Here is a 24934-nt window from a genome sequence, read left to right as displayed (position 1 = left end):
AGTGGAACTCCCAACTTCCCTTCCCTCACCCTGCTCCCAGCATGCAGGCAGCCACCTGTGGATTCCACAGGCAAGGATCCTCTGGAGGAACCAAAAGCTCCAGAGAAAAACTTTTAGATACTGACCTTTGAGGGGGCTTCCAATGAAAAGACTAGTTTGTTCTTTAATCATTCTACCGTGAGCGCCCCAATTAACAAGTACCATGCAGGTATGCAGGACTTCTAAACAAATTTGTAGTACTTCACTTCAAGTATGAAAAGAAACCAGAAGATCAACAGACATTTTAGGAAAGACCCTAACATAAAAGAGAAAGAGACCAAACCAAAGGAGAAAAAGAATCTAGAGAAAAGAGAGAAAATGAAAGAAGCAGAAAAGACTTTAAAGGGGGATGGATAAGTAATATTATCGAAGAGATAAGAAAGCAAGAATAAAACAAGAATGATATGCTCACCAAAGAAACAAAAGGGCAAACAATTACAACCAAGAGCTCTTGGAAATTGAAAAGTTTAATTGTGGCATAGACTGGGAGTTGGCTAACCAATACCTGTTTCCCCATTATTCCTTAGGAAAACAAACTAGGCTTTTAAGTGAGTAGCAATATGATCAGTTAGAAGACATTCCCAGCCTCCCTTGTCGTTAGGTGCAATCACATGATTAAGTTCCAATCAATGAAATATAAACAGAGTGTGGTGTGAGATGCTAGGGAGATTCCCTAAAATGAAACAGCTTGGAGGTTCAACCTTTACTTTTATTCCCTTACTTTTTTCTACTGCCTGGAATGTGACTATAATGGCTAAGCCTTCAGACACCATCTTGGATCATGGAATAATGTTCTGAGGGTGGTAAAGAAAAAAGGCAGAAGGAACCTTTGATAGGAGCCCTGGACCACCTACCTCTGGCTCTTTTTATTTTTTAATTTTAAAATTTTTTGTTATTTATTTAATCAAGGTAACATAAAAGTTTGAATGTAAATAGAGGAGTTAACATGATTTTGGAAAGACATAATTTTTGTTTTAAAGTGAGGAGGCATTGTTCAAAACAATAAGGAAGGAGATGGTCAACATACATATCAATAAGTATATTGGTCTGGTAAGACATAGAATCTTTGTCATCTAGGCAGATTACTCAGATGGTTAAACTCCTTTTATAGCTTCTCACTAAGAGCAAACAAATAATACAAGAAAACATTATCATTCTAACAGAGTGAAAACCAAATTCTTGTTTTGTAAGAAGATAAATCTGAAAAGAAAACTAATAAAAATCTTATAAAACTAAAAAACCTTAGCCAACCTTAACTGCAACCAATAAAATTCACTTCCAACAAGACTTCTACAACTTCTTATATCTATCCATTTCATCTTACACATTCCTGTTTCTCATCCTCAGCAGTTATTTTACTTTAGGGGAAAAATACTCTGTTTTTCCTTAACAAAAACTTTTCCTGCATACTTTACATATTTAAATTACCAAAAAAGATCTTGAAATCAATCTTCAAGTCAACATCCTGCAAAATATAATTCTTCTTTTTTCTTTTTCATGAAAAATAACATATAAACAAAAAAGCAATAAATTTCAAGGCATATCACAACAATTAGTTATGGAAGAGATTTCAGAGTTTGGTATGGGTTACAGTTCCACCATTTTAGGTTTTTACTTCTAGCTGCTCTAAGATACTGGAGACTAAGAGAAATAATCAATAAAAAGATTCAGCGATCATACTCATTTGTTAAACCCTACCTTCTCTATGTAACTCCACCATCACCTTTGATCCTTCTCCCACTTCTTAGGGGTATTTGGGCTATGCCCATTCTAATTTTTTTCATGTTGGAAGGGGCTGTCAATACTATGGGATAGCAGGATGGAACTAGTTGATGTTTTGGAGAGGCTTGCCCTTCTACATTTCAGGACTTATCTGGTTCAGGGAGTCATCTGAGGGTTATAGGTTTCTGGAAAGTTACTCTAGTGCATGAAACTTTGGTAGAATCTTATGTAACACCCTAGGTATTCTTAGGATTGGCAGGAATTGTTTTGGTTGGAGTTTGGCAAGTTATGATAGATAATAATGTCTAACTGCAGCTTGTGTAAGCATGACCTCCAGAGTAGCCTCTCAACTCTATTTGAACTCTTTCAGCCCCTGAGACCTTATTTTTTATACTTCTTTTCCCCCTTTTGGTCAGGACGGCATTGTTGATCCTACAGTGCCAGGACCAAGCTCATCCCTGGGAGTCATTTTCCATGCCACCAGGGAGACTTTCATCCCTGGATGTCATGTCCCATGTAGGGGGAAGGGTAATGATTTCACTTGCAGAGTTGGGCTTAGAGAGAAAGAGGCCACATCTGAGCAACAAAAGAGGTCCTCCAGAAGCAACTCTTAGGCATACCTATAGGTAGGCTAAGCATCTCTGCTAGATACATAAGCTTCACAAGAGCAAGTCTCAAGATCAAGGGTTTGGCCTATTTACTTGAACTTCTGGCTCTTTTTGTATGACCTAGATCAAGCTACTATTATCTTGAGATTTTGTTATTTGCAACCAAATTAATGGTATTAATACAATATCACTGTATTAATCATGATTAATACAATAGCCAATAAAAAACATTAGTGGGAGATTCCAGAAAGGAGAGCAAAAAAAGACAAACAAATAATCAATAGGCGAAAAAACAGATGTAACAGGGTAGGAGATTATCAAGGACAAAACAGTGAGAAGGCACAAATTTGATGTATAAATAAGAACAGTAACAATGCAGAAAAAATTATTCGGACTCTCTGATGAGTCTAAGCCTAACATGAACTTTGTGTCACATGTGGCGATGGCCAGGAGGGTGATAAGATGATTGTTGATTCAACTATTACTTTCGTAAATGCCATCTTGCCAAAAAATAAATAAATAAAGCAAATTTATATACCTAAACATAAACAAAGTTGGGCTTTTTTTTTGAAGAAAAAATCCAGGAATAAAGAAAAGGAATAAGGTGCATCTAAAACAATCCATAATAAAAATGTAAACAATATCCAGATGATGGATGATGGGGAGAAAGGCACCAAAAGACATGAGAACAGGTCTTGTTAGGAGTAAGCCAGAGGTGATGGCAAGTTTAAGAAAATACTAAGGGCAAATAAACATGTCTAAGTGCCTGTTGAATAAATGATGAATTTAGGAGTATAATTTTTATCAACCCTCTGATCCCAAGATCCAAAAACGACCACCACCACAACAAAAGTCCCAGAACTGAAGGCTATAAGAATCTCCAGAATAAAAGGGCCCATGGAGTGCCCAATATAATGGTTGCAAAAAGAATATCCTCTAAAGTTCTGGGGGAGAAAAAGGAGGACCAGAGATCATTCAAAAAACCTAAGGATGAGTGGCCAACATGGCATCATGTTTCTAAACAACAACACTAAAAAGTGAAGAGACTGTAAAACAATGCTTCCAAAAGCACTGGGAAAGTTATTTTCCACTTACAGCTGTATACTCAGCCAACCTATAACTCAAGTGTGAAGTCAGAAATAAAGACTTTCTGACTTGCAAAGACTCAAAGAAAAAAATGTATCTTTCATGTACCTTGTCTTAGGAAGTTACTGGGATATGTACTTCAGCAAAACACAGGAAAAGAAAGAAGATGTGAGTTGGTCAGAATCTACCTCTGGCTGATTTAATCAAGGAATTTATCAGGCCCTCTAAGAATAGCTTTGAAGGCTAGTGAATCAAGTTCAAGGCTATGCAGCCAAGGAGAAGCACTCAAAATGCTAGTGAGGGCTACTGAGGACATGTCTTCAGCAGCTACAGAGGTCTGCTCCTCTGACCCTGAAAGACCCCCACACTGGACACTGGAGCCAGGATTGTAGTCATCTTGCAGCTTCCATCCTGCTTCCAGAGTGTTCCTGAAAGTCCCCACTTCTTGGGGAAGTCCCCAATTCCCAAATCCAAGTATAAGGCGGGGTCATCTTCAGGGAAGGCTGGAAAACTATCAGGCATTTTCAGTTTTGAGCATGAAAGGCTAGCTTTGCCTACCACCAAGATGCATAATGTTGGAAACTCTTCAAACATAGGGAGGCTATTCAATACAGGGCAGGCAAAAAAGAATGACAAAATTCCACTACAATATTACATCCAGGAAATCTCTTGTTCTTGGATCTGATACAGAAGTACGGTGAAGGGAGAAATCCTAAGACAAGAGCTTTACAAAAGGCCTAGAGAGAAAACAGTCTAGACTGTAATAGGATGATAGGAGCCATAGGGCAGAAGGAAAAAGAGAAATGGATATGATAGATTTCTGAAGCACTCGAGCATTTGAAAAATAACACCAAGAGGCATTTAACATACCTGCAAGAGCATTTAGAGAAAAATGATGACAGAAAACCAAGTAAAAAGATCAAAGTAATTATTAACTCTAGAAAACAGAAAAAGTAGTAAAGAAAAAGAAATGTAATCCTAATATAATATATGGCTCAGGATTAAGCAATATTTACTTAGTCATGCTCATATGAATAATATTACACTAATTAAAAACTGTGATATAAGAACATTGAGCGGTACAGTATTTAGGTTTAAGTGTCTACTTGGCCCCGTGATGGTGCCCAGCTGTTCTCTTGCTGTTGATTTAAATCATCAGCATGTGAAATTCACCCATGGTTGACTACATCTATTGTCAGCTAAGGAGAGTGTCTTCCACAATGAGTGAGGTTTAATGTAATTAGCTGGAGGCTTAAAAGAAAGAATCACAAGAGAGCCGAGCACAGGTCGAACAGTTCAGCGCAGGCCAGCAGAACTCAGTTCAGTGACCAGAGTCAGCTCAGACCCAGATGTTTGGAGATACAGACAGGAATAGCCTTGAGGAAAGCTATTTGAACCCAGTAGCCTAGAGGGGAGGCTTGCAGATGTCGCCATGTGCTTTCCCATGTGACAGAGAAAGCCAGAGGAAAGTCAGCTGCCTTTCCTCCAGAGAGCTGTAAATTTCTAACTAAATAAATCCCCCTTATATAAGTCAGTCCATCTCTGGTGTTATTTCATTCCGGTAGGCTTAGAAAACTGAAAAGGGGGATTGAATGAAGGGAAGGAACAGTGGTATAAAAGAGCTAAATCTTCATTTACAATAAAAGGAAGTCAAAAGATGATAGCTGACATTGAGAAGTAGCAATACTAACGCATTATTTCATAATACAAAGGTTAATAACAGAAGAAGCAACTTTTGGGTTGAAGGTAGACTCTTCTGGGAGTGGGAATAGGAAATGGAGAAGGGTAGAAGAGGGAGAGTACAGAAAAGTGGGATTTACTGTTTTTGATTGTGACTTTTAATATCATTTGGCTTATTAAATTGTACATTTATTACTTTGGTAAAAATAAAGTAATTTTAAAGACTTTAATAATGCTCTTACCTTTAAAAAAAAAAACCAATCCACCAATTCAGAGATAAAGAATCCAGGAGGAAAAATAGGTTTATTGTAGAACATAAAGCATTTTTTTTAGATATCTCCCTGTATGTCCCACTGTCTCTGTCTCTTTACCTACAACTGTCTATACAAATCTCAAGGGGCATGACGATGGAGAGGAAAACACCTGGGCTCCCAATACAGGCAGACCTGGGTCAGCCGCCCAGTTGTGCAAAGTATCAGCTCTTGGACTTCTTGTGACCGAACTGGGCCTTGAGTTCTTCATTTATAGAATAAAAAAAAAAATACTAGTAACTATTATATTACATGAAATACTGTATGTTAAGCACCTGGGATATGGTAGACTCTTAAAATTGTGAGTTCTCCCCCTCTCTTGGAATTCACCTCAGAAAGTTAAGTATAGAATTGCCATATGATCTGTTAATTCCACTGTCAGGTACATACCCCAAAGTATTGACAGCAGGATCTCAAATGGATGCTAGCACACCAAGGTTGAAAGTGGCATTATTCACAGTTGCCAAAAGATGAAAGTAGCCCTAGAGTCCATCAACCAATAAATGAATAAATATTAGTTGAATACTATTCAGTTGTAAATGGGAATGAAGTTCTGATACATGTGATGACATGGGTGAACTCTGAACACATCATGTTGAATGAAATAAGCTCTAGCTTGCATAAAAGCAAATACCATGTGGTCTCACTGATATGAAATAATAAGCAAATTCCTAGAGTCAGAAACTAGAATATAGGTTACCAAGGGTTGGGGTGGAGGTAGGGAAAGGGAAGTTAATGCTTAATTGGTATGGAATTTCTGTTTTGGGTGATGGAAAAGTTTTGGTAATGGATGGTAAGGATGGCAGCACAAGGTTGTGAACGTAATTAACTCCCTTAAATTATATATTTGGATGTGGATAAAAAGGGAGATTTTAGGTTGCATGTTAAGTTACTAGAATAAAACTTTTTAAATAAAATCCATTGGACTATACAACACAGTGAATTCTAATGTAAACTATGGACTATAGTTAAGAGGATAATTATAATAATATTGTTTCTTCAATTGTAAGAATGTTACTGCACTAATGCAAGTTTTAATAGGGAAAATTATGTGAGTGTGTGTGTGTGTGTGTGTGTGTGTGTGTGTGGTGAGGGGAAGACTGTGTTTTCTGCACGATTTTTCTGTGTACCTACAGCTTCTCTAATAAAAATAAATATATGAAACAAAATTAACAAGGATTTTAAACCCAGTTATAAAGTGACCTGCCTGTAGATTTGGAAAGGGTGTTGCTATAATTGGGTAGGTTAGAGAAGCAGTGGTCACTCCAAAATATTCAAAGCACTCACCTTCTCCACTTGGCCCAGGTTGGTTACACAACTGTGGAACAAGTTGTTCTCCATGTGCTCCTCCAGGATGAGACCATTCACTCCAGGAACTCTGCTTGTTCCTGTAGGACTCCTGCCCCTCCAAGGAGGCAGTAGGAAGCTTTTCAGGACCCTCAGTTGGGAAGGAAGAAGTGGACTCGAAGTCCAAGAGGAAGCTATCTTGTAGGGTTTTCTTGGTGGCTTTCTTGCACTTTCTCCCCTCACTCTCTGGGATCCCTTCCCCATCCCCTTTCCTGGGCTGGCTACTCTCAAGCTTCCTAGTTTGCTGGAAGAGCTGATCCATGTTCTTAGTGAATTCCAGCAGAGTGCCCTCAGAGAGGCTTTGGGCAGTGCCCTCAGAGCCATAGCTGGGAGCCTTCTCTAACAGCAGGTGCTGAGAGCAGTGGAGAGCTTCTGTGCCCTCCCTGTGTACTGTCTCAGGCGTTGGCTGGAGGCTGCCGGGATCGATGGACAGGGAGAAGTAAGAGTAGTCCACTGCGATGTACGTCAGCATGAAGTTGATGGTGACGATGGGGGCCAGGACGTTCACCTGACCCACAAGGACAAAGGCCATGGTCACCAAGCTGGTCAGGCAGATGGCAGCTACAGGGGTTTTATTCAGACCTTTCTGGAGAAATAAAAATAACATGCAGGACCATGACATTTCAGAAGAAAACCATATTATTTGATAGAGAAACAACTCTTAATGGCTCAGCCACTTCTCTGCATGTGACCCTAGGCATGTTCATAACTGCTCATCTATAAAGTTGGGTTAATAATATCCAATTCCTGGGGTTATTGTGAAAATCAGAGATAATGCATGTAGAATGCTCAACATGGTAGGCTTCTAGCACACCACAGGTATTATTTGTATTCTTAGCAATTAATACAGGGCATTTGTATTTTTGTTCTTGTATTGAAGAACTTTGACTACCAAAATATTTTCCCCTCTTGCCTTCCATTGGATTCTAACACCAGTTTTGGAAATCAAAGTGGTTCAAAGTTGATTCTTCTAGGCTATAATGGAGAACATGGCCATAAGGGAAGGGGTAGACCCTGGGAGACAGCATGATCATTGGTGGGTGGGGTGGGGGAATTCTGAAACTAAACATACACACCTGCATACACACATGTGCACACACTCACACAGACACCTATTATTAATGGAGTTAGAATGGTGACCTTCAGGCAGACAGGAGTGGAAAAAATGTGCTAACTACCACTCCACAGAAGTTACTTATCAAAAGCAACATCTTGGGCCAAAAGCAAGTCTTTTCTCAGTCCTCATCTTCCTTGACCTAAGAACATTTTGACATAGCTGAACACTCTCTCCCCTTTAAAAGACTTTCTTCGTCTAGCTGCTCTAAAGTCCGCTCCCTCCTTGCTGACTCCTCCTTCTGAGTCGCCCCAGCTTATTTACCCAGATCTCTGAAATCTCTATATTTAAAGCACCCCCAGGGCTCCATCCTCCCAGATTTTCTCCTCTCTTTCTATACCCACTTCCCAGGTGATCTAAACCAGGCTCATGCTTTAAATATCAGCTTTAAGCTAACAACTCCCAAATTTGAATTTCCTGCCTAAAATATTCCCCTGAAATCCATGCTTATTTATCCAACGCCTGCTCAACATTTATGGTTGATGTCTAATAGGAGCTCAAATTTTATAGGCTCGAAACCAAATTGCTGATCCCCTACCCCTCCAACCTACTCCTAGTTTTTTCCAACTCAGAAAATGACAGCTCCATCCTTCTAGTTGCTCAGCCAAGTAAAAATCGTGGTTTCTCATTCTCTCACATTTCATGAGCAACCTTTGGTACTTTACCCTCAGGATACATACAGAATCTAACAGCTACCCCCTCAGGACATCTACAGAACACCTCCACTGCAAGCACTCTGGAATCTGAGGGACTGTGTGCAAGCCACGCTCAGATCTAACCCTTAAATTTCCCAAGTGTGTTCCTCCAGATTTGTTCCACCTTACTAAGGATGGAATAAGGGAAAGCCTCAGAAGCCACAGGTTAAAGGCAGCAAGTCAGCCTCAGCCTGGAGAATCAGAGCTTCTACTGAGCTGAAACCCCTTACCTAGACTATGAGAGAGAGGGAAAAAAACTTTATGTTTAAGAGTTACATTTTTGCAAACTGTGATATACACATATGATGGAGTATTATGCAGCTGTAAAACAGAACAAAGTTATAAAGTATGAAACAACATGGATGGACCTTAAGGACATTATGCTAAGTGAGACTAGCCAAAAACAAGAGGACAAATACTGTATGGTCTCACTGATATGAACTGACAGTGAATAAACTTGGAGAATTTCATAGGTAACAGAGACCATCAGGAGATAGAAATAGGGTAAGATATTGGGTAATTGGAGCTGAAGGGATACAGATTGTGCAACAGGACTGAATGTAAAAACTCAGAAATGGACAACACAATACTACCTAACTGTAATACAATTATGTTAAAACACTGAATGAAGCTGAATGTGAAAATGATAGAGGGAGGAGGGCTGGGGGCACAAATGAAATCAGAAAGAAAGATAGATGATAAAGACTGAGATGGTATAATCTAGGAATGCCTAGAGTGTATAAGGATAGTGACTAAATGTACAAATTTGAAAAATGTTTTTGCATGAGGAAGAACAAAGGAATGTCATTACTGCAGGGTGCTGAAAATAGATGGTAATTAATATTTAAAAATTTTACCTTATGTGTAAGACTAAAGCAAAAAATGTTTATTTGGTACAAAATTTACATTTTGACTAGTATATTTCCTAATATAACTTATGTAGACAGCTTAATTGAACACCATAAGTACATAGAACCTTGAGTAGGACATGAGATTTTGTTGGTTTGTCCAGAGTGATGCCCCAATAAATCCCAGAGTGATTGGAGCAGTGAATAAAAAAGTATTTGCAAAGTCCCCTTTGGGGAATGGTGAGAAAGGGGAAAAATTCAACTTCCCCCAATTGAATTCTTGATATTCTCACAAGCAGTGCGTACAATCAAAGCTATAGGCTGAGCCCCCAATCTTGGGGTTTGTTCATATGAAACTTAACCCCACAAAGGATAGGGTAAGCCTACTTAAAATTAGGCCGAAGAGTCACCCCCAAGAGAACCTCTTTTGTTGCTCAGATGTGGCCTCTCTCTTCAGCCAACACAACAAGCAAACTCACCACCCTCCCCCTGTCTATGTGGGACATGACTCCCAGGGGTGTGGACCTTCCTGGCAATGTGGGACAGAAATCCTGGAATGAGCTGAGACTCAACATCAAGGGTTTGAGAAAAACCCTAAAATGAGCTGAAACTCAGCATCAAGAAATTGAGAAAACCTTCTCAACTAAAAGGGGGAAGAGCAAAATGAGACAAAATAAAGTGTCAATGGCTGAGAGATTCCAAACAGAGTAGAGAGGTTATCCTGGAGGTTATTCTTACTCATTAAATAGATATCACCTGTTTAGTTAAGGTGTCATGGAGAGGCTGGAGGGAACTGCCTGAAAATGTAGAGCTGTGTTCCAGTAGCCATGTTTCTTGAAGATGATTGTATAACGATATACCTTTCGCAATGTGACGGTGTGATTGTGAAAACCTTGTGTCTGATGCTTCTTTTATCTACCTTATTGACAGATGGGTAGAACATACGGATTAAAAATAAATAAATAATAGGGGCAACAAATGTTAAAATAAATTTAGAGTGAAATGCTGGTGATTGGTGAGGGGGAGGGGTGGGGGTATGTTATGTAGCAATTTTTTTCTATTTTCTTTTTATTTCTTTTTCTGAATAGATGCAAATTTTCCAAGAAATGATCATGATGATTAATATGCAACTATGTGATGATATTGTGAATTACTGATTATATATGTAGAATGGAATGATAAAAAATTATGAATGCTTGAGTTTGTTTGGTGTTTTTTTGTAGTTTAAAAACTATTTTAAAAATTAATAAAAATGAATAAAGAAAGAAAGAAAGAACCCCCCCCCCAAAAAAAGGGTTACGTTTTTTGATATATTTGTTATAGCTGTTTAGCATATTCTAGCAATAGAGTCAAAAAGAACAGAGGTAAATCCTCAGGCACTCAAAGGAACTTAAAGGGAGGGAGGGTCTTAGGAAAGCTGGAAGGGAGACTTTCAGAGCAGGCCAAGACTTTGATAAAAGAGGGTTGTGAAGTGAGAAAATAGGAATATGAGCACCTGTTCCTCAAAATACACCATAAAAGTAAAGAAAAGACAAGATTCAGAATGGGAAAGATATTTGCAACACATGTAACTGACAAAGGGTATCCAGAATATACAAAGAATTCCTACAAAATAATTGGAAAAAGACAATCCACTAAAAAATGAGCAAAAGATTTGAACACTTTAAAAAAAGGGGAAATAAAATGCCTGTCAAACATATGAACAGATGCCTAAACCTCATTAGTAATCAAATTAAATTAAAAACCACAGTGAGATACTACTGCACACTCACCAGACTGGCAAAAATTAAAAAGTCTGATAACATCAGGTACTGGCAAGAATATAGAGGAACAGGAACTCTAAGACAGTGCATTCTGAAGTAGTACAACTACTTCGGAAAAGAGTTTAGTATTATCTAGTAAGTGAAGATATATGGGTCTTACAAATTGGCAGTTCTACCAATGGGTGTGTGCGTGTACAAATACATACACATTCTGAAAGAATTCTACATGCGTATCAGGATACTTGTATAAGAATGTTAAAAGAATGTTCGTAGCACTGTTCTTAATAGTCACAAGCCTGAAACAATCCAAATATCCATCAAGGGCAGAATGGATAAATGAATCGTAATATATGAAATACTATATGGTGATGATAACAAATTGCTGCTATAAGCAAAAGCGTGGATGAACCTCAAAGCCATATGTTGAGTGAAAGAAGCATGCCACAAGAGAATATACATGCACATACACACTATTACTCTATATAAGGTTTAAAATCAGTTAAAATCAAACTATTATATTTAGAGATGCATATGTTGGAAGTAAATGAGGGGTTCACAAACAGTGGCCTGTTATGCATGCCCACGAGTTAACGACAAAAATGGTTTTTACATTTTGAAACAGTTGGGGGAAAATCAAAAGAAGAGGAATACTTTGTGACATATGAAAATTATAAGAAATTCAAATATTAGTGTCCATTAACAAAGTTTTATTGGATCTGCGTAGGTATTTCCTGAGTCTGCAGAGTTGAGTAGTTGTGACAGGTGTCATATGCCTCACAAGCCTAAAATATTTACTATCTGGCCCTTTTCAGAAAAAGTTTGCCAATACCTGAGTAAAAGCATAAAGAAATCAAGGAAATTAATGTACAGAAGCCAGGAGACAAGCTGCCCTTGTGAGAGGGTTGGGACTGGACCAGAGAAGGGCGTGTGGGACTGGGGAGGGCTCCTAGGCGGGTGCTGCTGAGTGCGTCCCTCTCATAGTTATTCTCTAAGTTGGTCGGATAGTTTCTACACACTTGTCTGTACGTTGAATGTTACATTTTTAAAAAAAGTTTCTTCCTCCTCCCGCTGAAACAGACAATGAGCTTATTCAATTGAATCATATATAAAGAAGCTATGATATAAGAAATTCAAAAAAAGACAAATAACTAGACAAATATTTGTAATATGCATCTCAGAGTTACCTTCCCTAAGATAGAAAGAGCTCCTAGCCATTGAGAAGAAGGAGACCAACAATTACAGAAGAAAATACAGTTCTTATATTAAAAGGAATGATACTAATAAATAATTGTTATATGTAATAATGTGCAGTATAATAAAATAATATATAATAAATAAGACTATAACGATTTCCTTAAATAATAAAGAAAAAATGTTCAAATTCATTTATAAAAACAGTAATGCACAATCGTACACATATCTTACACAAATATCCTAAGATTCCATTTCTCACTACATAACCGGAAAAAAATTCACATTTTATGCCACACTCAGTTGGCCAGGCTCATTTCTACATTTCTGGGGCCTGGGGCAAGAGTGCAAATGGAGGTTCACATGTCTCTTGTCTAAATATTTACAATTATATACCAAGAGAACAAACTGTTGAATCAAATATATTTCATCCTTCCTCCTTGGTAAGCATACTTTCTCAATGATGGGGAAGGTCAAGTTCGAGTTTAGAATGTTCACTCTTCAGAGTTCCTCACTGGAGGATGCCACCCTGAGCCTCTCTCTCCCCAGCCCATCTTCCAGGGGAGTTTCTTGCTCATGGGTGTGGATTTGGAGCCTCACCCTGGCCCTAGAGAGGATCCTATATGCCAGGTGTGGTTTAGAAATGGGACATGGGACCCAGAAGACATGTCCTTTGGCCTCATGAACTTCCTACCCCAAGAGCCAGAGTACCGTCCCATAAAGTTGGGGTCCAAGAGTACTTAGATAGTACCAGTCCAAGAGTGGAACCGGCTGTGGCTAAAGAGACAATTCCATACACTGCCGGTTCATTAAAAGTGACATAAATCCAAAGAAAGTTTTTGGTGAAATCTATTAAAATGAAAAATACACTTACCTTTTGACCCAGCAAATCACTTATAAAAATTTATCCTACAGCTGTATCTGCACATACACAGAATTACACACATAGACTCATGAGAACCAAGATTATTCGTAGCAGCATTCTTTACTGAAAGCTGTCAATCTACACACAAGAGTCAATCTATAGGGAACTGGTTAAATAAACTACGGTATATCCACACAATGGAAAGAGAATGAGAAATTCTTTCTATATTCAAACCAAAAGATAGATTTCTAGGCTATATTAAATGAAAAAAAAATGGCAAGGTATAGAACAATGTATATAAAACACTATCTTTTGTATAAAAATGGGGGACAGAAGAATTCATAAGAAACTAAAAAACAGCCACTGATGGGGCAGGGGTGGGGTAAGGAAAAGAGTAGAAAGATTCATGACAGGAACACAAAAATCTCAATGTATAACTTTTATGCCATTTTTAGTTTTGAAATCTATGCATGTGTTACCTAGTAAACTAAAATTTAAGGAAATAAAAGGCATATACCACACGAAAGGTACTAGAGATGACAGTCGTTGCTTCTGCCCAGCCTCCGCTGACTGATGGAAGAGAAGTGGGGGCAGGTAAAGGGAGAAATGATGGATGACTTGCCACTGCATGTGCCTTAAACTAGAGGGAGACTGGGAATCAGAAGACGGGGCCTCTGTCGTGGTCCCACAGATAAAAATGAATGACACCTTACATGCACGTTAGCAGGAAGTGGGGTCTCTGTGTTTATTTTTGTTTCGTCATCCCCTAGGTTTTAGGAATGTTTCATTTGATCATTCCAATCACGACTCAACCACACTCTACAGTAACAGCTAGAGTCTGCGCTGCAGTGATTAACAGAGAGCCCAGAAGTCAAAGGCGTGACCTTTGACAGCAACGGCCAAGGGATAGGTGAGCCTCGAGGGCAGAGTCAGAGCAGCAAGGACCAGCTCCCCTCCTCCCCGAGAGATTCTTTCTTCTAACACTCTACGGCTCCCTGACCCTGCTGCTTGGGCCCGAGGTGCTGCTCTGACTGGTTAGCTAGCCCAGTGCTGACGTTGTGGCACTTACAGCCACTTTGTCTAAATGACCCCAGGTTAACCTGCCAGCGGCCTGGGCTCAGAGAAAAGATCCCACATTCTTATTTGTTCCATCCCAGAGAACTTGACCAGAGGCTCTGATCAGACTCAGCCAGTTGGGTCAGTGGCAAAATGTGCATTTATTACCAAAAAAAAGTCACTCACTCCTTGCCCCAGACAGACCAATGCAGGAATCACTTTCTCCTGGGCAATGCACTGCAGGATCCGGGGGGCTCCATAGAGTCCCCCCATACAGGAGGCCAGGGACGAGATGTACAAGCCCAAAAGGAACAGGAAGCCCACCAGGGACACCTATGTAAGAAAACAGTTTCATTAGCCAATGCCAGAATCTGCTTTTGTCCCTTTTAGCTCCCCGGCACCCACCTACCCACACCCCAGCAAATTGCACACTAAGCCCTCCAGATTCACCCTCTTGAACATGTTTACCATAAACCCCGCCCCACTCCATTCCCATGGCCACTCTCTCAGTTCAGGCCAATATCATTTACCAATTGGATTTCACAGTGGTTCTCAAAGTGAGTGCATCAAGTCACCCGAAGGGTTTGTAAAAACACAGATCTCTGAGCCCCACCCCAGGAGTTTCTGATTCAGTAGGTCTGGAGTAGGCACGAGGATTTGGAGCACCAAGAAGCTCCCAGGTGATGCTCATGGTCTGGGAACCACACTTTGAGAGCCACTGGCCGACTACAGTGCCTCTCTCTCTAGGCTCTCCCCACTCTGAATCAACCCGCAAGCCATTGCCAGAGTAACCTCACTAAACTCACGTCTGATCATACAATGGCCCTGATGCAAACATATCAGCAGCTCCCTTGTATGCCCTGGCACACGTGGCTCTTCAAGGTAGGTCTCTGTCCTTTCTAGCCTATTTCCTGCACGCTCAGAGTCTCTGGTAGCTTGATCTCTCTGTCTGCTGGAACTCTGTCCACACCCCCAATCTACCCATCGTCTGTCTGTTGAACTCCTAATTGTGCTTCAAGGCTCAGGACAAGCCTCACCTCCTCCAGGAGGCCATTCTCTCTCACACACACCCCTCACAGCAGTGGCCGCCCCTCATGAGGGCAACCCTGCCATGCTGGCTGTTGCCCCTACTAGTTAGGCAGGGCTTCTATCTTGTCCATCCTAGCATTCTGGGTCCAGCACAGAAAAATAAACGCTAGATGAATAATGGATAGATGAAATCCAGAACCCATATGGCCCACGAGGTTCCAAGAGATATGAATAAGATCCTTGGTGTCAACTTAAAAAGATTAGTGCTGCTGTGTCACAGACATATCAGCTCCTGAGCCCCGATCTCATCTGTATTCACAGAACTTCTTCTTGATTATTTGAGATGCCTTTCTCCTTTCTACTTTACTTCAGGCACAGTGGCCTTTTACCCAAGATTATAGATGGGTTAGATTTAATTTTCAGTTTTGTTACTACTGCCTCCACAAAGGCTCTCCTCATTCCATTCTCTACTTCCTTGCTTTAGTATTGTACCAGATCAGTGGGGTCGGCTGCTGGTTATCAGCCCCTGGTGAGACCTCTTTGCTGGCTCATAAATTATCACTGAAACCTGCATCAGCCAGGATTCTTGGTTGGAAAAAATAACTATTTTTAAAAATATATTGGAAGGGCACTAGAGTTCACCGAATCATCAGGAGGCTGAAAGATCTGGCTTGGAAAAGGGCAGGACACAAGTCTGGCATACACCCAGACTCTTGGAAAGGAAGAGTTACACCAGCACCCCCGCAGCCCGGCCGATGAATTCACACCAGCCCTTTGTCTTCACTTCATTCCTGACAGCTGGCACATCAGCCTAGGTCATGTGCTTCACCACGGTGACAGGGCAAAGGAGGGCCTGGCCCTTTGGCATTCTTTAATATTAAATGGGGCACTTGCTCCCTTTGAGAACATATGTAAGGGGAGAAACTCCTCAAATGGTCAGGGAGGTCAGAAGCTGGATGGACAAGGCTAAGGTCCACTACAGAGGAGCCCATGGTGTCAACTTAAAAAGTTATCAGTTCAGTGTGGATTACCATTCCCTGACACATCACCTCATTCTTAGCGCCCACTGAATCTCTCCTCTCATCTTCAATATCAAGGGTTTCTTTGGTTTGTCTTTCCATCCTCCACCCTCCACTTAACATTTTATAACTGAAGGAAATGACTGTTATCTAATGTTGGCCATGGCTTCATTTGCAAGGAGCTTTTTCTGCCTCACCTAATCCCTGTGGCCCCCTGACGTTACTCAGGAGTTGAGCTCAAAACCCTTGCAATTCCAAAGTTATTAACATGGCAATGTCTCAACAGAACCCTAGTTTTCTCCCACATCATATTTCTACAGAGACATGAGGGTTCTGATATTATTCTCATCCACAAATTGACCAACGTGTCAACTTTTGGTCAAGTTTTATTTTTCACTCAATAGCCATTTTCCAGAAGGAAACAGTTTGCTTCCTTCTGAGAGGCATCCTGGGTAGGAGAGCAGAGGACACTCAGCTGGGCCACAGCGCTGAGCGGCTGGCCACGCCCACTCAGCAGCCGCTAGCCCCGCCCACACCCATCCTCTTTGCGCAGCTCCTGTAGCGGACTTTCAAGGTCCGGCTCAAATATGTGAAACCGTGAACTGTTAAGTCCTGGAATGATTAGAGTTTATGTTGTAGGATTCCCACTACTTAACGAGAATGCTTTTCTGATATTTTTTCCTATGTAGTGTGTTCTTGATTTGTTAGTTAGCAGGTCTCAGGTCTCCTAAAGTACTTGGTCTTTTTGATCTGTAATACATATTTTTTTCCTGGACAATTTACCATTGATTTTGACACAGTTATGAAGTCTATTTTATCCCTACTAGGACCTGCTGTTTACCTATTCTTTTTTTCTATAGCTGAAAAATATTGGGATTGACTATTTTGGCTTTTCCGACTCAAGCAAATAAGGTGAAATTGTAGAAGAAATGTGCCCCCCAAATAAATGTTTCTGTCTGTAAGGGCAGCCCCATAAAAAGTATGGAGGGGAGTTAAAATTTAATAAGCACCTACCACACGCCAGACATTTTATTGTGCTCTATGTGGGTTTTCTCAGAGCCATCACAATGCACTAAAGATTTTTAACAAAGCATAATATTACTAAGCTTGACACCCAAGAACCAGGAAAAAGTTCCTCTTAGGTGAGGATAAAGAGTGAAAACATGTTTCTTAGGGAAACTGTGGGTTGGGAAGCTGCAAGAAACCCAGAAAGAAACATTGTAACTGATTAGCAGCAGGTCAGCAGAAAGGAATCCAGGACCAAGTGCAGTCATGGGAGGTAACTACTCTGGCAGAAAGCACCCAAGAGAGCAGCACACTGAGTTGCCTGGTGTGAAAGAGAGCCAAGGGGGAATATGTGGGAGGTGGGTCTGCTCAGTGTCCCCGGGTGAGACGAGGGGCCGCTTCTTCAGGGCCGGGGAAACTCTGTGATGGGTGGGCTCAGAACCAAGGCCGTGGCTGAGAGGTGAAGCGGAGGGGGATGGTTTATTAAAACCACATCAGCATGTTGTGTTGTGTCAAGTGACCTCAGTAAAGAGACTGTGCACGTGCCCCTACTACCCTCTGCACTATGCATCCTCATGCTTTCCAGGTAAGGTAAATTCTGCCTGAGTAGAGAACCTGCTGCTGCAGCCAAGTCAGTCCCAAGGAGGGCTGGAGAGGAAAGGAAATAAGCCAGCGTTCAAGCACATGTTCTTTCAAGGAATAATTCTGTATAGTCCCTCTTGAGGAGGTGGTGGGGCAGCAAGTGCCAGGGGGCTGCTATTTTGGAATTTCCCTGGTTGACTTAGTTCTTTTTCCTGCTTCCTGCCCCAGCTTCTGTTTGCTACTGAGAATCAAGAACTGTATCTTTTCTTTTTATGTAGGCTGCACACCTACCTATTCTAGGAAACCGTCTCTTGTTCTCTCCTGAAAGGAAATCTCCAGCTCTCATCCTAGTGTATGCATAATTACAGTCCCCCCCTCACCACCACCACACACACACTGTGGCCAGGGCTGGTTTAGCAGGTGCCCCCAGCTGGCTAAGTACCTGCCTACCTCTTTTCACTGACTGAGACAGGTGGCATTCCATAAAGCTGCCCCTCTGCTCACATGTCTATTATTGGATGTGGAATTTCCACCCACAAGGGCTCGCTGGTTTTGAAAGATGTTTTTACCCTATTGCTGTTTGTGGTCTGCCTTGGATCCAGGCTGCCGGTCCTCCTACGTACCCTTTCTTAGCTTTCCCAGCAAAGCAGGGGCAGGAGGGGAAAGAAGCCTTAGGCCAGGGAATACTTTTTCTCATTCCATCCAGATCAGGGTCTCTAATGACTGAAAGGTCCTCTGTGGAAGAATCTACTAGAAAAGAATCTGGGCCAGCTTTAGAAGCAGGCAGAGCTGGCTAGCCACTGGCAGGTTGGAGAGGAGCAGTGGGAAGTTCCCCCTGGTCAAACCATCTTCCTTTCAGCCTTCCACTACACCTTCAGTTCCTTGAACCCAGCCAAGTTTTCATTTCACAATGAGAGAAAAGGCCCCTGGGAGAGGAAATTCAAGGCCTGGAAATGTGCATGTAGGTGTATATGATGGATATATTCCTTCCCTAAACAATGATCACCTTTACATCTGTGTTTACAGACCTTGAGAAGAAACCTTTGCTAATGTGAAAACCAAATCCAAATGTATCTCTTTTGTAAACTCAGATTTTCCTGTACCAGGTTGCCCCAAGCAGTGGCTCTCCCGAAGATCAGCAAAGCTGCTTTGCAAAGCCTCACACCAAGAGCAAATAGCATTCTCCTGAAATATATTTCTCTGATAGATGATGACAATTGCAGAGCTCACTTCTGCCTGCCAGAACTTAAGGCAAGGTAGGAGTTCTGGGGGATTTCCAATAGAGTATCTGGAAATCGTATTCCTGTGCATTCTAGAGATGCCATGTAAGTTTCTTGGGTATCATATGACCTTCAGCCTGTTAACAGGGGCAGTTTAGGGGTTGTGGAATGTAAGGAATTCACTAATCACAGGTCAGGGTGCACAGTTCTTGGCTCTGGCAACAAAGATGCTGCAGCCAAATTAGCACAGGCCACCCAAAGAGTGTTTCTGAAATTCTCAGTGGGCAAGTCAGAGGGGTCAGGGTTCTCAGGAGGCAAAGCAGACCTCTACCCTGCACCCACCAGGCCCTCCCTGAGGCTGAGCTTCCTCTGTTCCCTCCACCTCCTTGCCCCCCTCTCTCCATCAGCCTCTTCCTTATCACTTCTTGCACACAGCACATTCTGTTCCCGGTAGAAAGAGAAACTGTTGACAAAAATGGAGGGTTTGTTTATCTGGGAATTTCAGGTGACCAGATTCTTTGTTTCTGTCCTGACTTTCGACATGAGGAAACAGTTGCATCCCTGTTACCTAGTCCCCTATGTGTGTGTGCCTCTCTGGTGGTTGTTACCTGCTTCTAGGGATTCCTAAGCAGGTCCTTTTTGCATCCTCATATTTCAGTCCTGGGCCCAAGACTAGATGGATCTCCTGCTGGACTGGCAAGGGGGAGGCAGCCACTGGTTAACTGAACAAATAATGAGCCCTGCAGCCGGATTCCTTTGGACAGTGCGAAACTCACCCACCTTTTCCGCCATGAGGAAGTTATAGCGAAGAGCCTCTCGGGTGCAGATGGCGCCGAGCAGGAAGACAAAGATGATGTACAGAAACCACCTGCAAAACCCAGGGCAGAGCTGCCAACCCCCATGGGCTCACACCCCCATCCCATTCCCCTCCCACCCCTTAACCTTCCTCAACATCAAAAAGGAACCTCCCCAGCTTGTCTGGGAAGGCTTTTTGTGCCATTTATCCTCTAAAGGGATAACTTCTTACACCCTGGAAAAGGATCAGGATCATTTTTGTGTCTCTTTCTTACATCAAAGAAGAAAAACACACAAAGGGCTGGGGGAGCGGGGGGGGGGGGGGCTGGCTTCTAGATTGCCAGGATTCAGCCCATCCCCGGCCCCATACCCCCCCCCCCCCCACACACACACACAGGAAGGACAAGTCCATGACCTTTCAGGGCTGTAAGTCCTGCTGTCCTCTGGCACATGTCACAGATAATAGAAGATGAAGCCAAGTGTGAAAACAGCAGAGCAGTGACCCAGCTCTGCCCCCAAGATGCCATGTGACCTTGAACAAGTCCATGATCCCTCTGGCCCCGTTATTCCCACCTGGGCAGTGAGAGGATGGACCAAACGTTCTTCAGGCCCCACCCCACCCCCACCCCAGCTGTGACCAGAAACAAGGTGAAAATGGGGTCCTACCAAGTTGTATTTTCTAGCCCTCCTTTCCAACCCCTCGTTTTTTTCTTTTCTTCCCAATACCCAACCCTATCTTTGTTGTTTTCATCCTATCTTTGTTGTTTTCATTTTCTTCTCCATGCTATTGCCTTACTTAGCACAAAACAGACTGCTTCCCTGTCCCTGGCCAATCCCATCCATGCCATTCAATAAGCTAGGAACAAATTCAGCGTCTGTCAGATAGCTATATTAATATTTTTTAAATGCCATGGTTAAAACAAGACCTTGTACTTTTAACTTCTCAAGTTATTGTAATCTCTATGCTCTCACTGTCTTTTCACACCTACCCAACAAAGGGCAGAGAAGCTTCTTCCCACACGGTATAAAGGGAAAAGATTCTCAAAAATTAGAAACAGACCCAAGGTCCTCAGCCTGCTAGTATGGGTGGCACAGCCCAAAGGAAAACCCTGGAAGCCTGACAGCCTTGGAAGAGGATGAGGGGAGGCTAGCAGGGATAGGAGGAGAGCCAGTCTCTGAGTTTCTATTATGTGCCTTTAATCCTCCATGGTCTATGAGGTAGACATATTATTATCATCCCATTTTACAGGTAAGGAAATTGAGTGTCAGAGAGCTAGGTAAATTGCTCAAAGTCACACAGCTGATCAGCTGCAGAGCTGGGGTGCAAATTCTGTCTGTCTATTTGCAAAATTCATCTCTATGCAACTTCCAAAGACCCTGGAGACTCAACAGTTAAAAAATTCCCAAGTTCAAAATGGGGAGGGGGAGGGGGAGGGGGGAGGCTTAGGAGAAAGGAAAGAAGGGATATGCTCTGTGAGCTGCGTTAATGACACTCCTCCTCCTGTAGAATTCCCAGGCAAGGGGTATAAAAGGGCAATCGTCTGAACCCACCAGACGTGAATTTTCCAGCCGGCTGAATGTTAAAGGGAGGATCGGAATATGAAATAGATTGGTCACAGTCGGGCCACGCCCCTCTTTTGCCAAGGATTTCTCTTCCACTTTCCAGCTCATAGTGATTGCCATGTGGGGAACTTACGAGATACCGACAGCTGCCAGGGAGCCCAGGGGGATGCTGGAGGCAGGCTCCTTCAGGTCACCCCCCATGTTGAAGCCAGCCATCACTCCTAAAAGACATGGAGATGGGAGGAGGGTGATGCGCTGTACTCCATAAATCACCTTTTCACCTTCCCAGGTCTCTCCCCTTCATGTCCCTCCCTACCCTTCCCCACCAGCATCCCGGCCCCTCCATCCTGCCCCCTCACCCTCCTGGGGCCCTATCCTGGAAGCCATCCCAGGTCAAGCCCTCCCATCTGCAGCTCTGCAAACAGGCCGCTTCTTAATCTCCCCTGGCAACTGGGGAGGCATCCGCGTGGCTGTGAAAGGGACTTTTGTGGGCTGAGTGATGCTTGGGATTAAAGCTCTTGCGGTTACAAAAGCATCTTATCGCCCGGTGCACAGTAATGAGGGTGAGGGAGGTATACTGCAAGCCACACAAAGGTCCTGATACCGCATGCTGAGCTCTGCCTTCCAAGCCTGGACAATACCCCAGAGAAGCTCAGCATTAACAAAAAATCCAGCCACCTCCTGCTCAGCAGATTTTTCTTTATTCTGCTGCCCACTAATTACACCTGTGGTTTCAGGTGTCCACAGTATCAGGTGCCATCCAAGAGTCATGGCCAGGGACCACTTTCAAAACTCTTGGACTGCCGACTGACTCTAAACAAACTCCAAAAACCAATGCTGATGCTACCAACATTGAATCACAAGCTCCTTCTTATCATCAGCTCTGTTTCCCAAGAGTACTAATCACAAATAACTAATCAATGATGAGGAGGGACCAGCTGCTGAGGGTGCTAGGTGCTGAGAAGGGAAGTGTTCCCTGTTGCCATATATACCTATACAGGAAAGTAACTTAACAATGTGCTCTAAACATCAGTGAGGGTTCAGCCCACAACTGCTCTAAAACCTCAATGTAATGGACTGCCTTGGTCAGGAAAGCCTCACAGAGGGGTGGGTAGATCTCCAATGTGGCCTTGAAAAAAGGATATGAACAGGTTTAGGAAAAGGAATGGGTCTAATGCCATCCTTATAGATTTATGGCCACTTTTAACCTTACAGAGCCTGTGCCAAGTGGTTGTTCTGGTTTGAATTTGTGGACCCCGGAAAAGCCACATCCTTTAATCCTTATTAAGTATTGCTAGGTGGGAGCTTCTTAATTATCCTTGGAGATGTGACCCACTCAACTGTGGGCGGTAACTTTTGATTAGATGATTTCCATGGAGGTGTGTCTCCACCTATTCAAGATGGGGTTGCTTGCTGGAGCTCTTCAAGAAGGAACCATTTTGGAAAGAGCCATAGAGCCTGCATAGCCAGAGACCTTTGGAGATGAAAAAGGAAAATGTCCCCAGGGGAGCTTCATGAAACAAGAAGCCTGGAGAGAAAGATAATAGACATGGCCATGTTTGCCATGTGCCTTTCCAGCTGAGAAACCCTGAATGTCATCAGCCTTCTTGAACCAAGGTATCTTTACCTGTATGCCTTAGATTGGACATTTCTATAGCCTTGCTTTAGTTGGGACATTTCACGGCCTTAAAACTGTGGACTTGCAACTTAATAAATTCCCCCTTTTAAAAGCCATTTTGTTTCTGGTATATTGCATTCTGGCAGCTAGCAAACTAGAACTGTGGTTTACATGCTTTTTTTTTTTAACTTTTATTTTGAAATAATTTCAAACTTACAAGAAAGTTGCAAAATTGATACAAAAACAAAGCAAAGAACTCCATTATACCCCTACCCAGATACCCTGATTTATAAATTTTGAACATTCTGCCACATTTGTTTATCTATCTACCTCCCTATTACCTATCTGTGTATCCTGCAAACATTTGCCAGTAGGTTGCTGTGATGTCTTGGAGCTATGCACCCCATTTTAACATTAAACTTAGTCTATTCCTGTGGGTGTGAATCCCTGTAAATAGGACCTTTTGAGGAGGCCACTTCAGTTAAGTGTGGCCCAAGTGAATCAGGATGGGTCTAATCCTATTACTGAAGGCCTTATAGAGAAGGCCAGAGAGAGGGTGAAAGTCACAGGGAGCAGCCTACCCCAGAACCCACAGTCTTCTGGGAGAAAGCACTGCATTGATGATGCCTTGATTTGGGCTTCTCCTAGCCTCAAAACTGTGAGCCAATAAATTCTTGTTGTTTAAACCAATCCATTATAGTATTTGCTTTAGCAACCAGGAAACTAAAACAGTTGCATATATCATGCTTTTACATGCATCTTTTTGTTTTGTTTTATTCCCATAACAACTACATCCAAAAAGTGGATTTATTTTCCATTTTATAGAAAAGGAAACTAGGGCTCAAAGAGGTTAATAAAAACAGCCTAAGGTCACACATTTAGGAAGTGGCAAAGCTAGGATTCAAACTTGGTCTCTGAAAATTATGCTTTGACCCCTCTGCTATGATGCTTCAGGGAGCCCAAGTGAAGGGGACTGAAATGGAAAATTTGGGGTCAGAAAGGTAAAATGGGGCTATTCCAAAGAGAACCCTGAATGTTGGAACAACACTGGGCCTGTATATACTTTAACCCAGTAATTCCACTCCTAAGGTTTTAATCTAAGTAAATAGTTGAGGATAAGAATAAAGATTTAGCCAAAACTGTTTGTCAATGCTTGTTTATAATAGCAAAAATAAGAAGGGGAAAAAAAAACCCTAATGTCTAAAAACAGGGGATTGGCTAAATGATAATAGTGATGATATATCTTCCAAAAAGTACTAGATCACCAATAGAATAATACTGCCAGGGATATGTTATGACAAGGAAAGATATTTACAAGCTCTGTTTAGTTTTAAGAGGCATATTAGAAAATAGAAAACATGGCATGAGACCATTATTGTTAAAAGAAATAGATGACAGATGCATAGAAAAAAGTAAGTAGAAAATGTTTTAAAATGTTAATGTTATTTCTGAGTAACAGGAGAACAGATAGTTTTTAATATTATTGCTTATATTTTCTCCATTTTCACAGCAATTATATATTGTATGGTGATCATATAAAATGAGGAAAAAACAAATGTAAAAAGGATTTTTTGTTTAAATAGCTTGCTGACTAAAATTTTCTTTCTTCCCATCCCCCTTCCCACCAGAAAACCTCTTGAAAGGATAGTGAGGGCAGGGGGAGGGAAGGATAAATACCTACAACAAGGAGGAAGAAGGGGGAGGCCTATGTAAGCGAAACATTTCCACAAATGTCTGGAAAACAGAAAATGGAGAGAAAATGAATCAGAGTGAAAGGA

General features: G+C 41.9%; 1 protein-coding gene across 6 annotated transcripts in view; it reads right to left on the bottom strand.

Moving 5' to 3' along the window:
* The window catches only part of SLC12A8 (solute carrier family 12 member 8), a 246961-nt gene that overhangs the window by 38385 nt on the left and 183642 nt on the right, over positions 1–24934 (bottom strand). For all 6 annotated transcript variants that reach the window (XR_013158491.1, XR_013158492.1, XM_077118084.1 and 3 more), the window contains exons 7-10: positions 21672–21759; positions 19961–20048; positions 14512–14658; positions 6734–7379 (exon numbers count right to left, since the gene is read on the bottom strand). Coding sequence is in view for 4 of the 6 variants with exons in the window: in XM_077118084.1 (XP_076974199.1) it covers positions 6734–7379; positions 14512–14658; positions 19961–20048; positions 21672–21759 (969 nt within the window). In the remaining 2 variants the exon portion in view is untranslated. The remainder of the gene's footprint in view (positions 1–6733; positions 7380–14511; positions 14659–19960; positions 20049–21671; positions 21760–24934) is intronic.

Source organism: Tamandua tetradactyla, chromosome 10, assembly GCF_023851605.1.
Source record: "Tamandua tetradactyla isolate mTamTet1 chromosome 10, mTamTet1.pri, whole genome shotgun sequence".
NCBI lineage: Eukaryota > Metazoa > Chordata > Mammalia > Pilosa > Myrmecophagidae > Tamandua > Tamandua tetradactyla.
The sequence above is the reverse complement of the archived record's forward strand: the minus strand, read 5'-3'. Positions and strand labels throughout refer to the sequence as shown.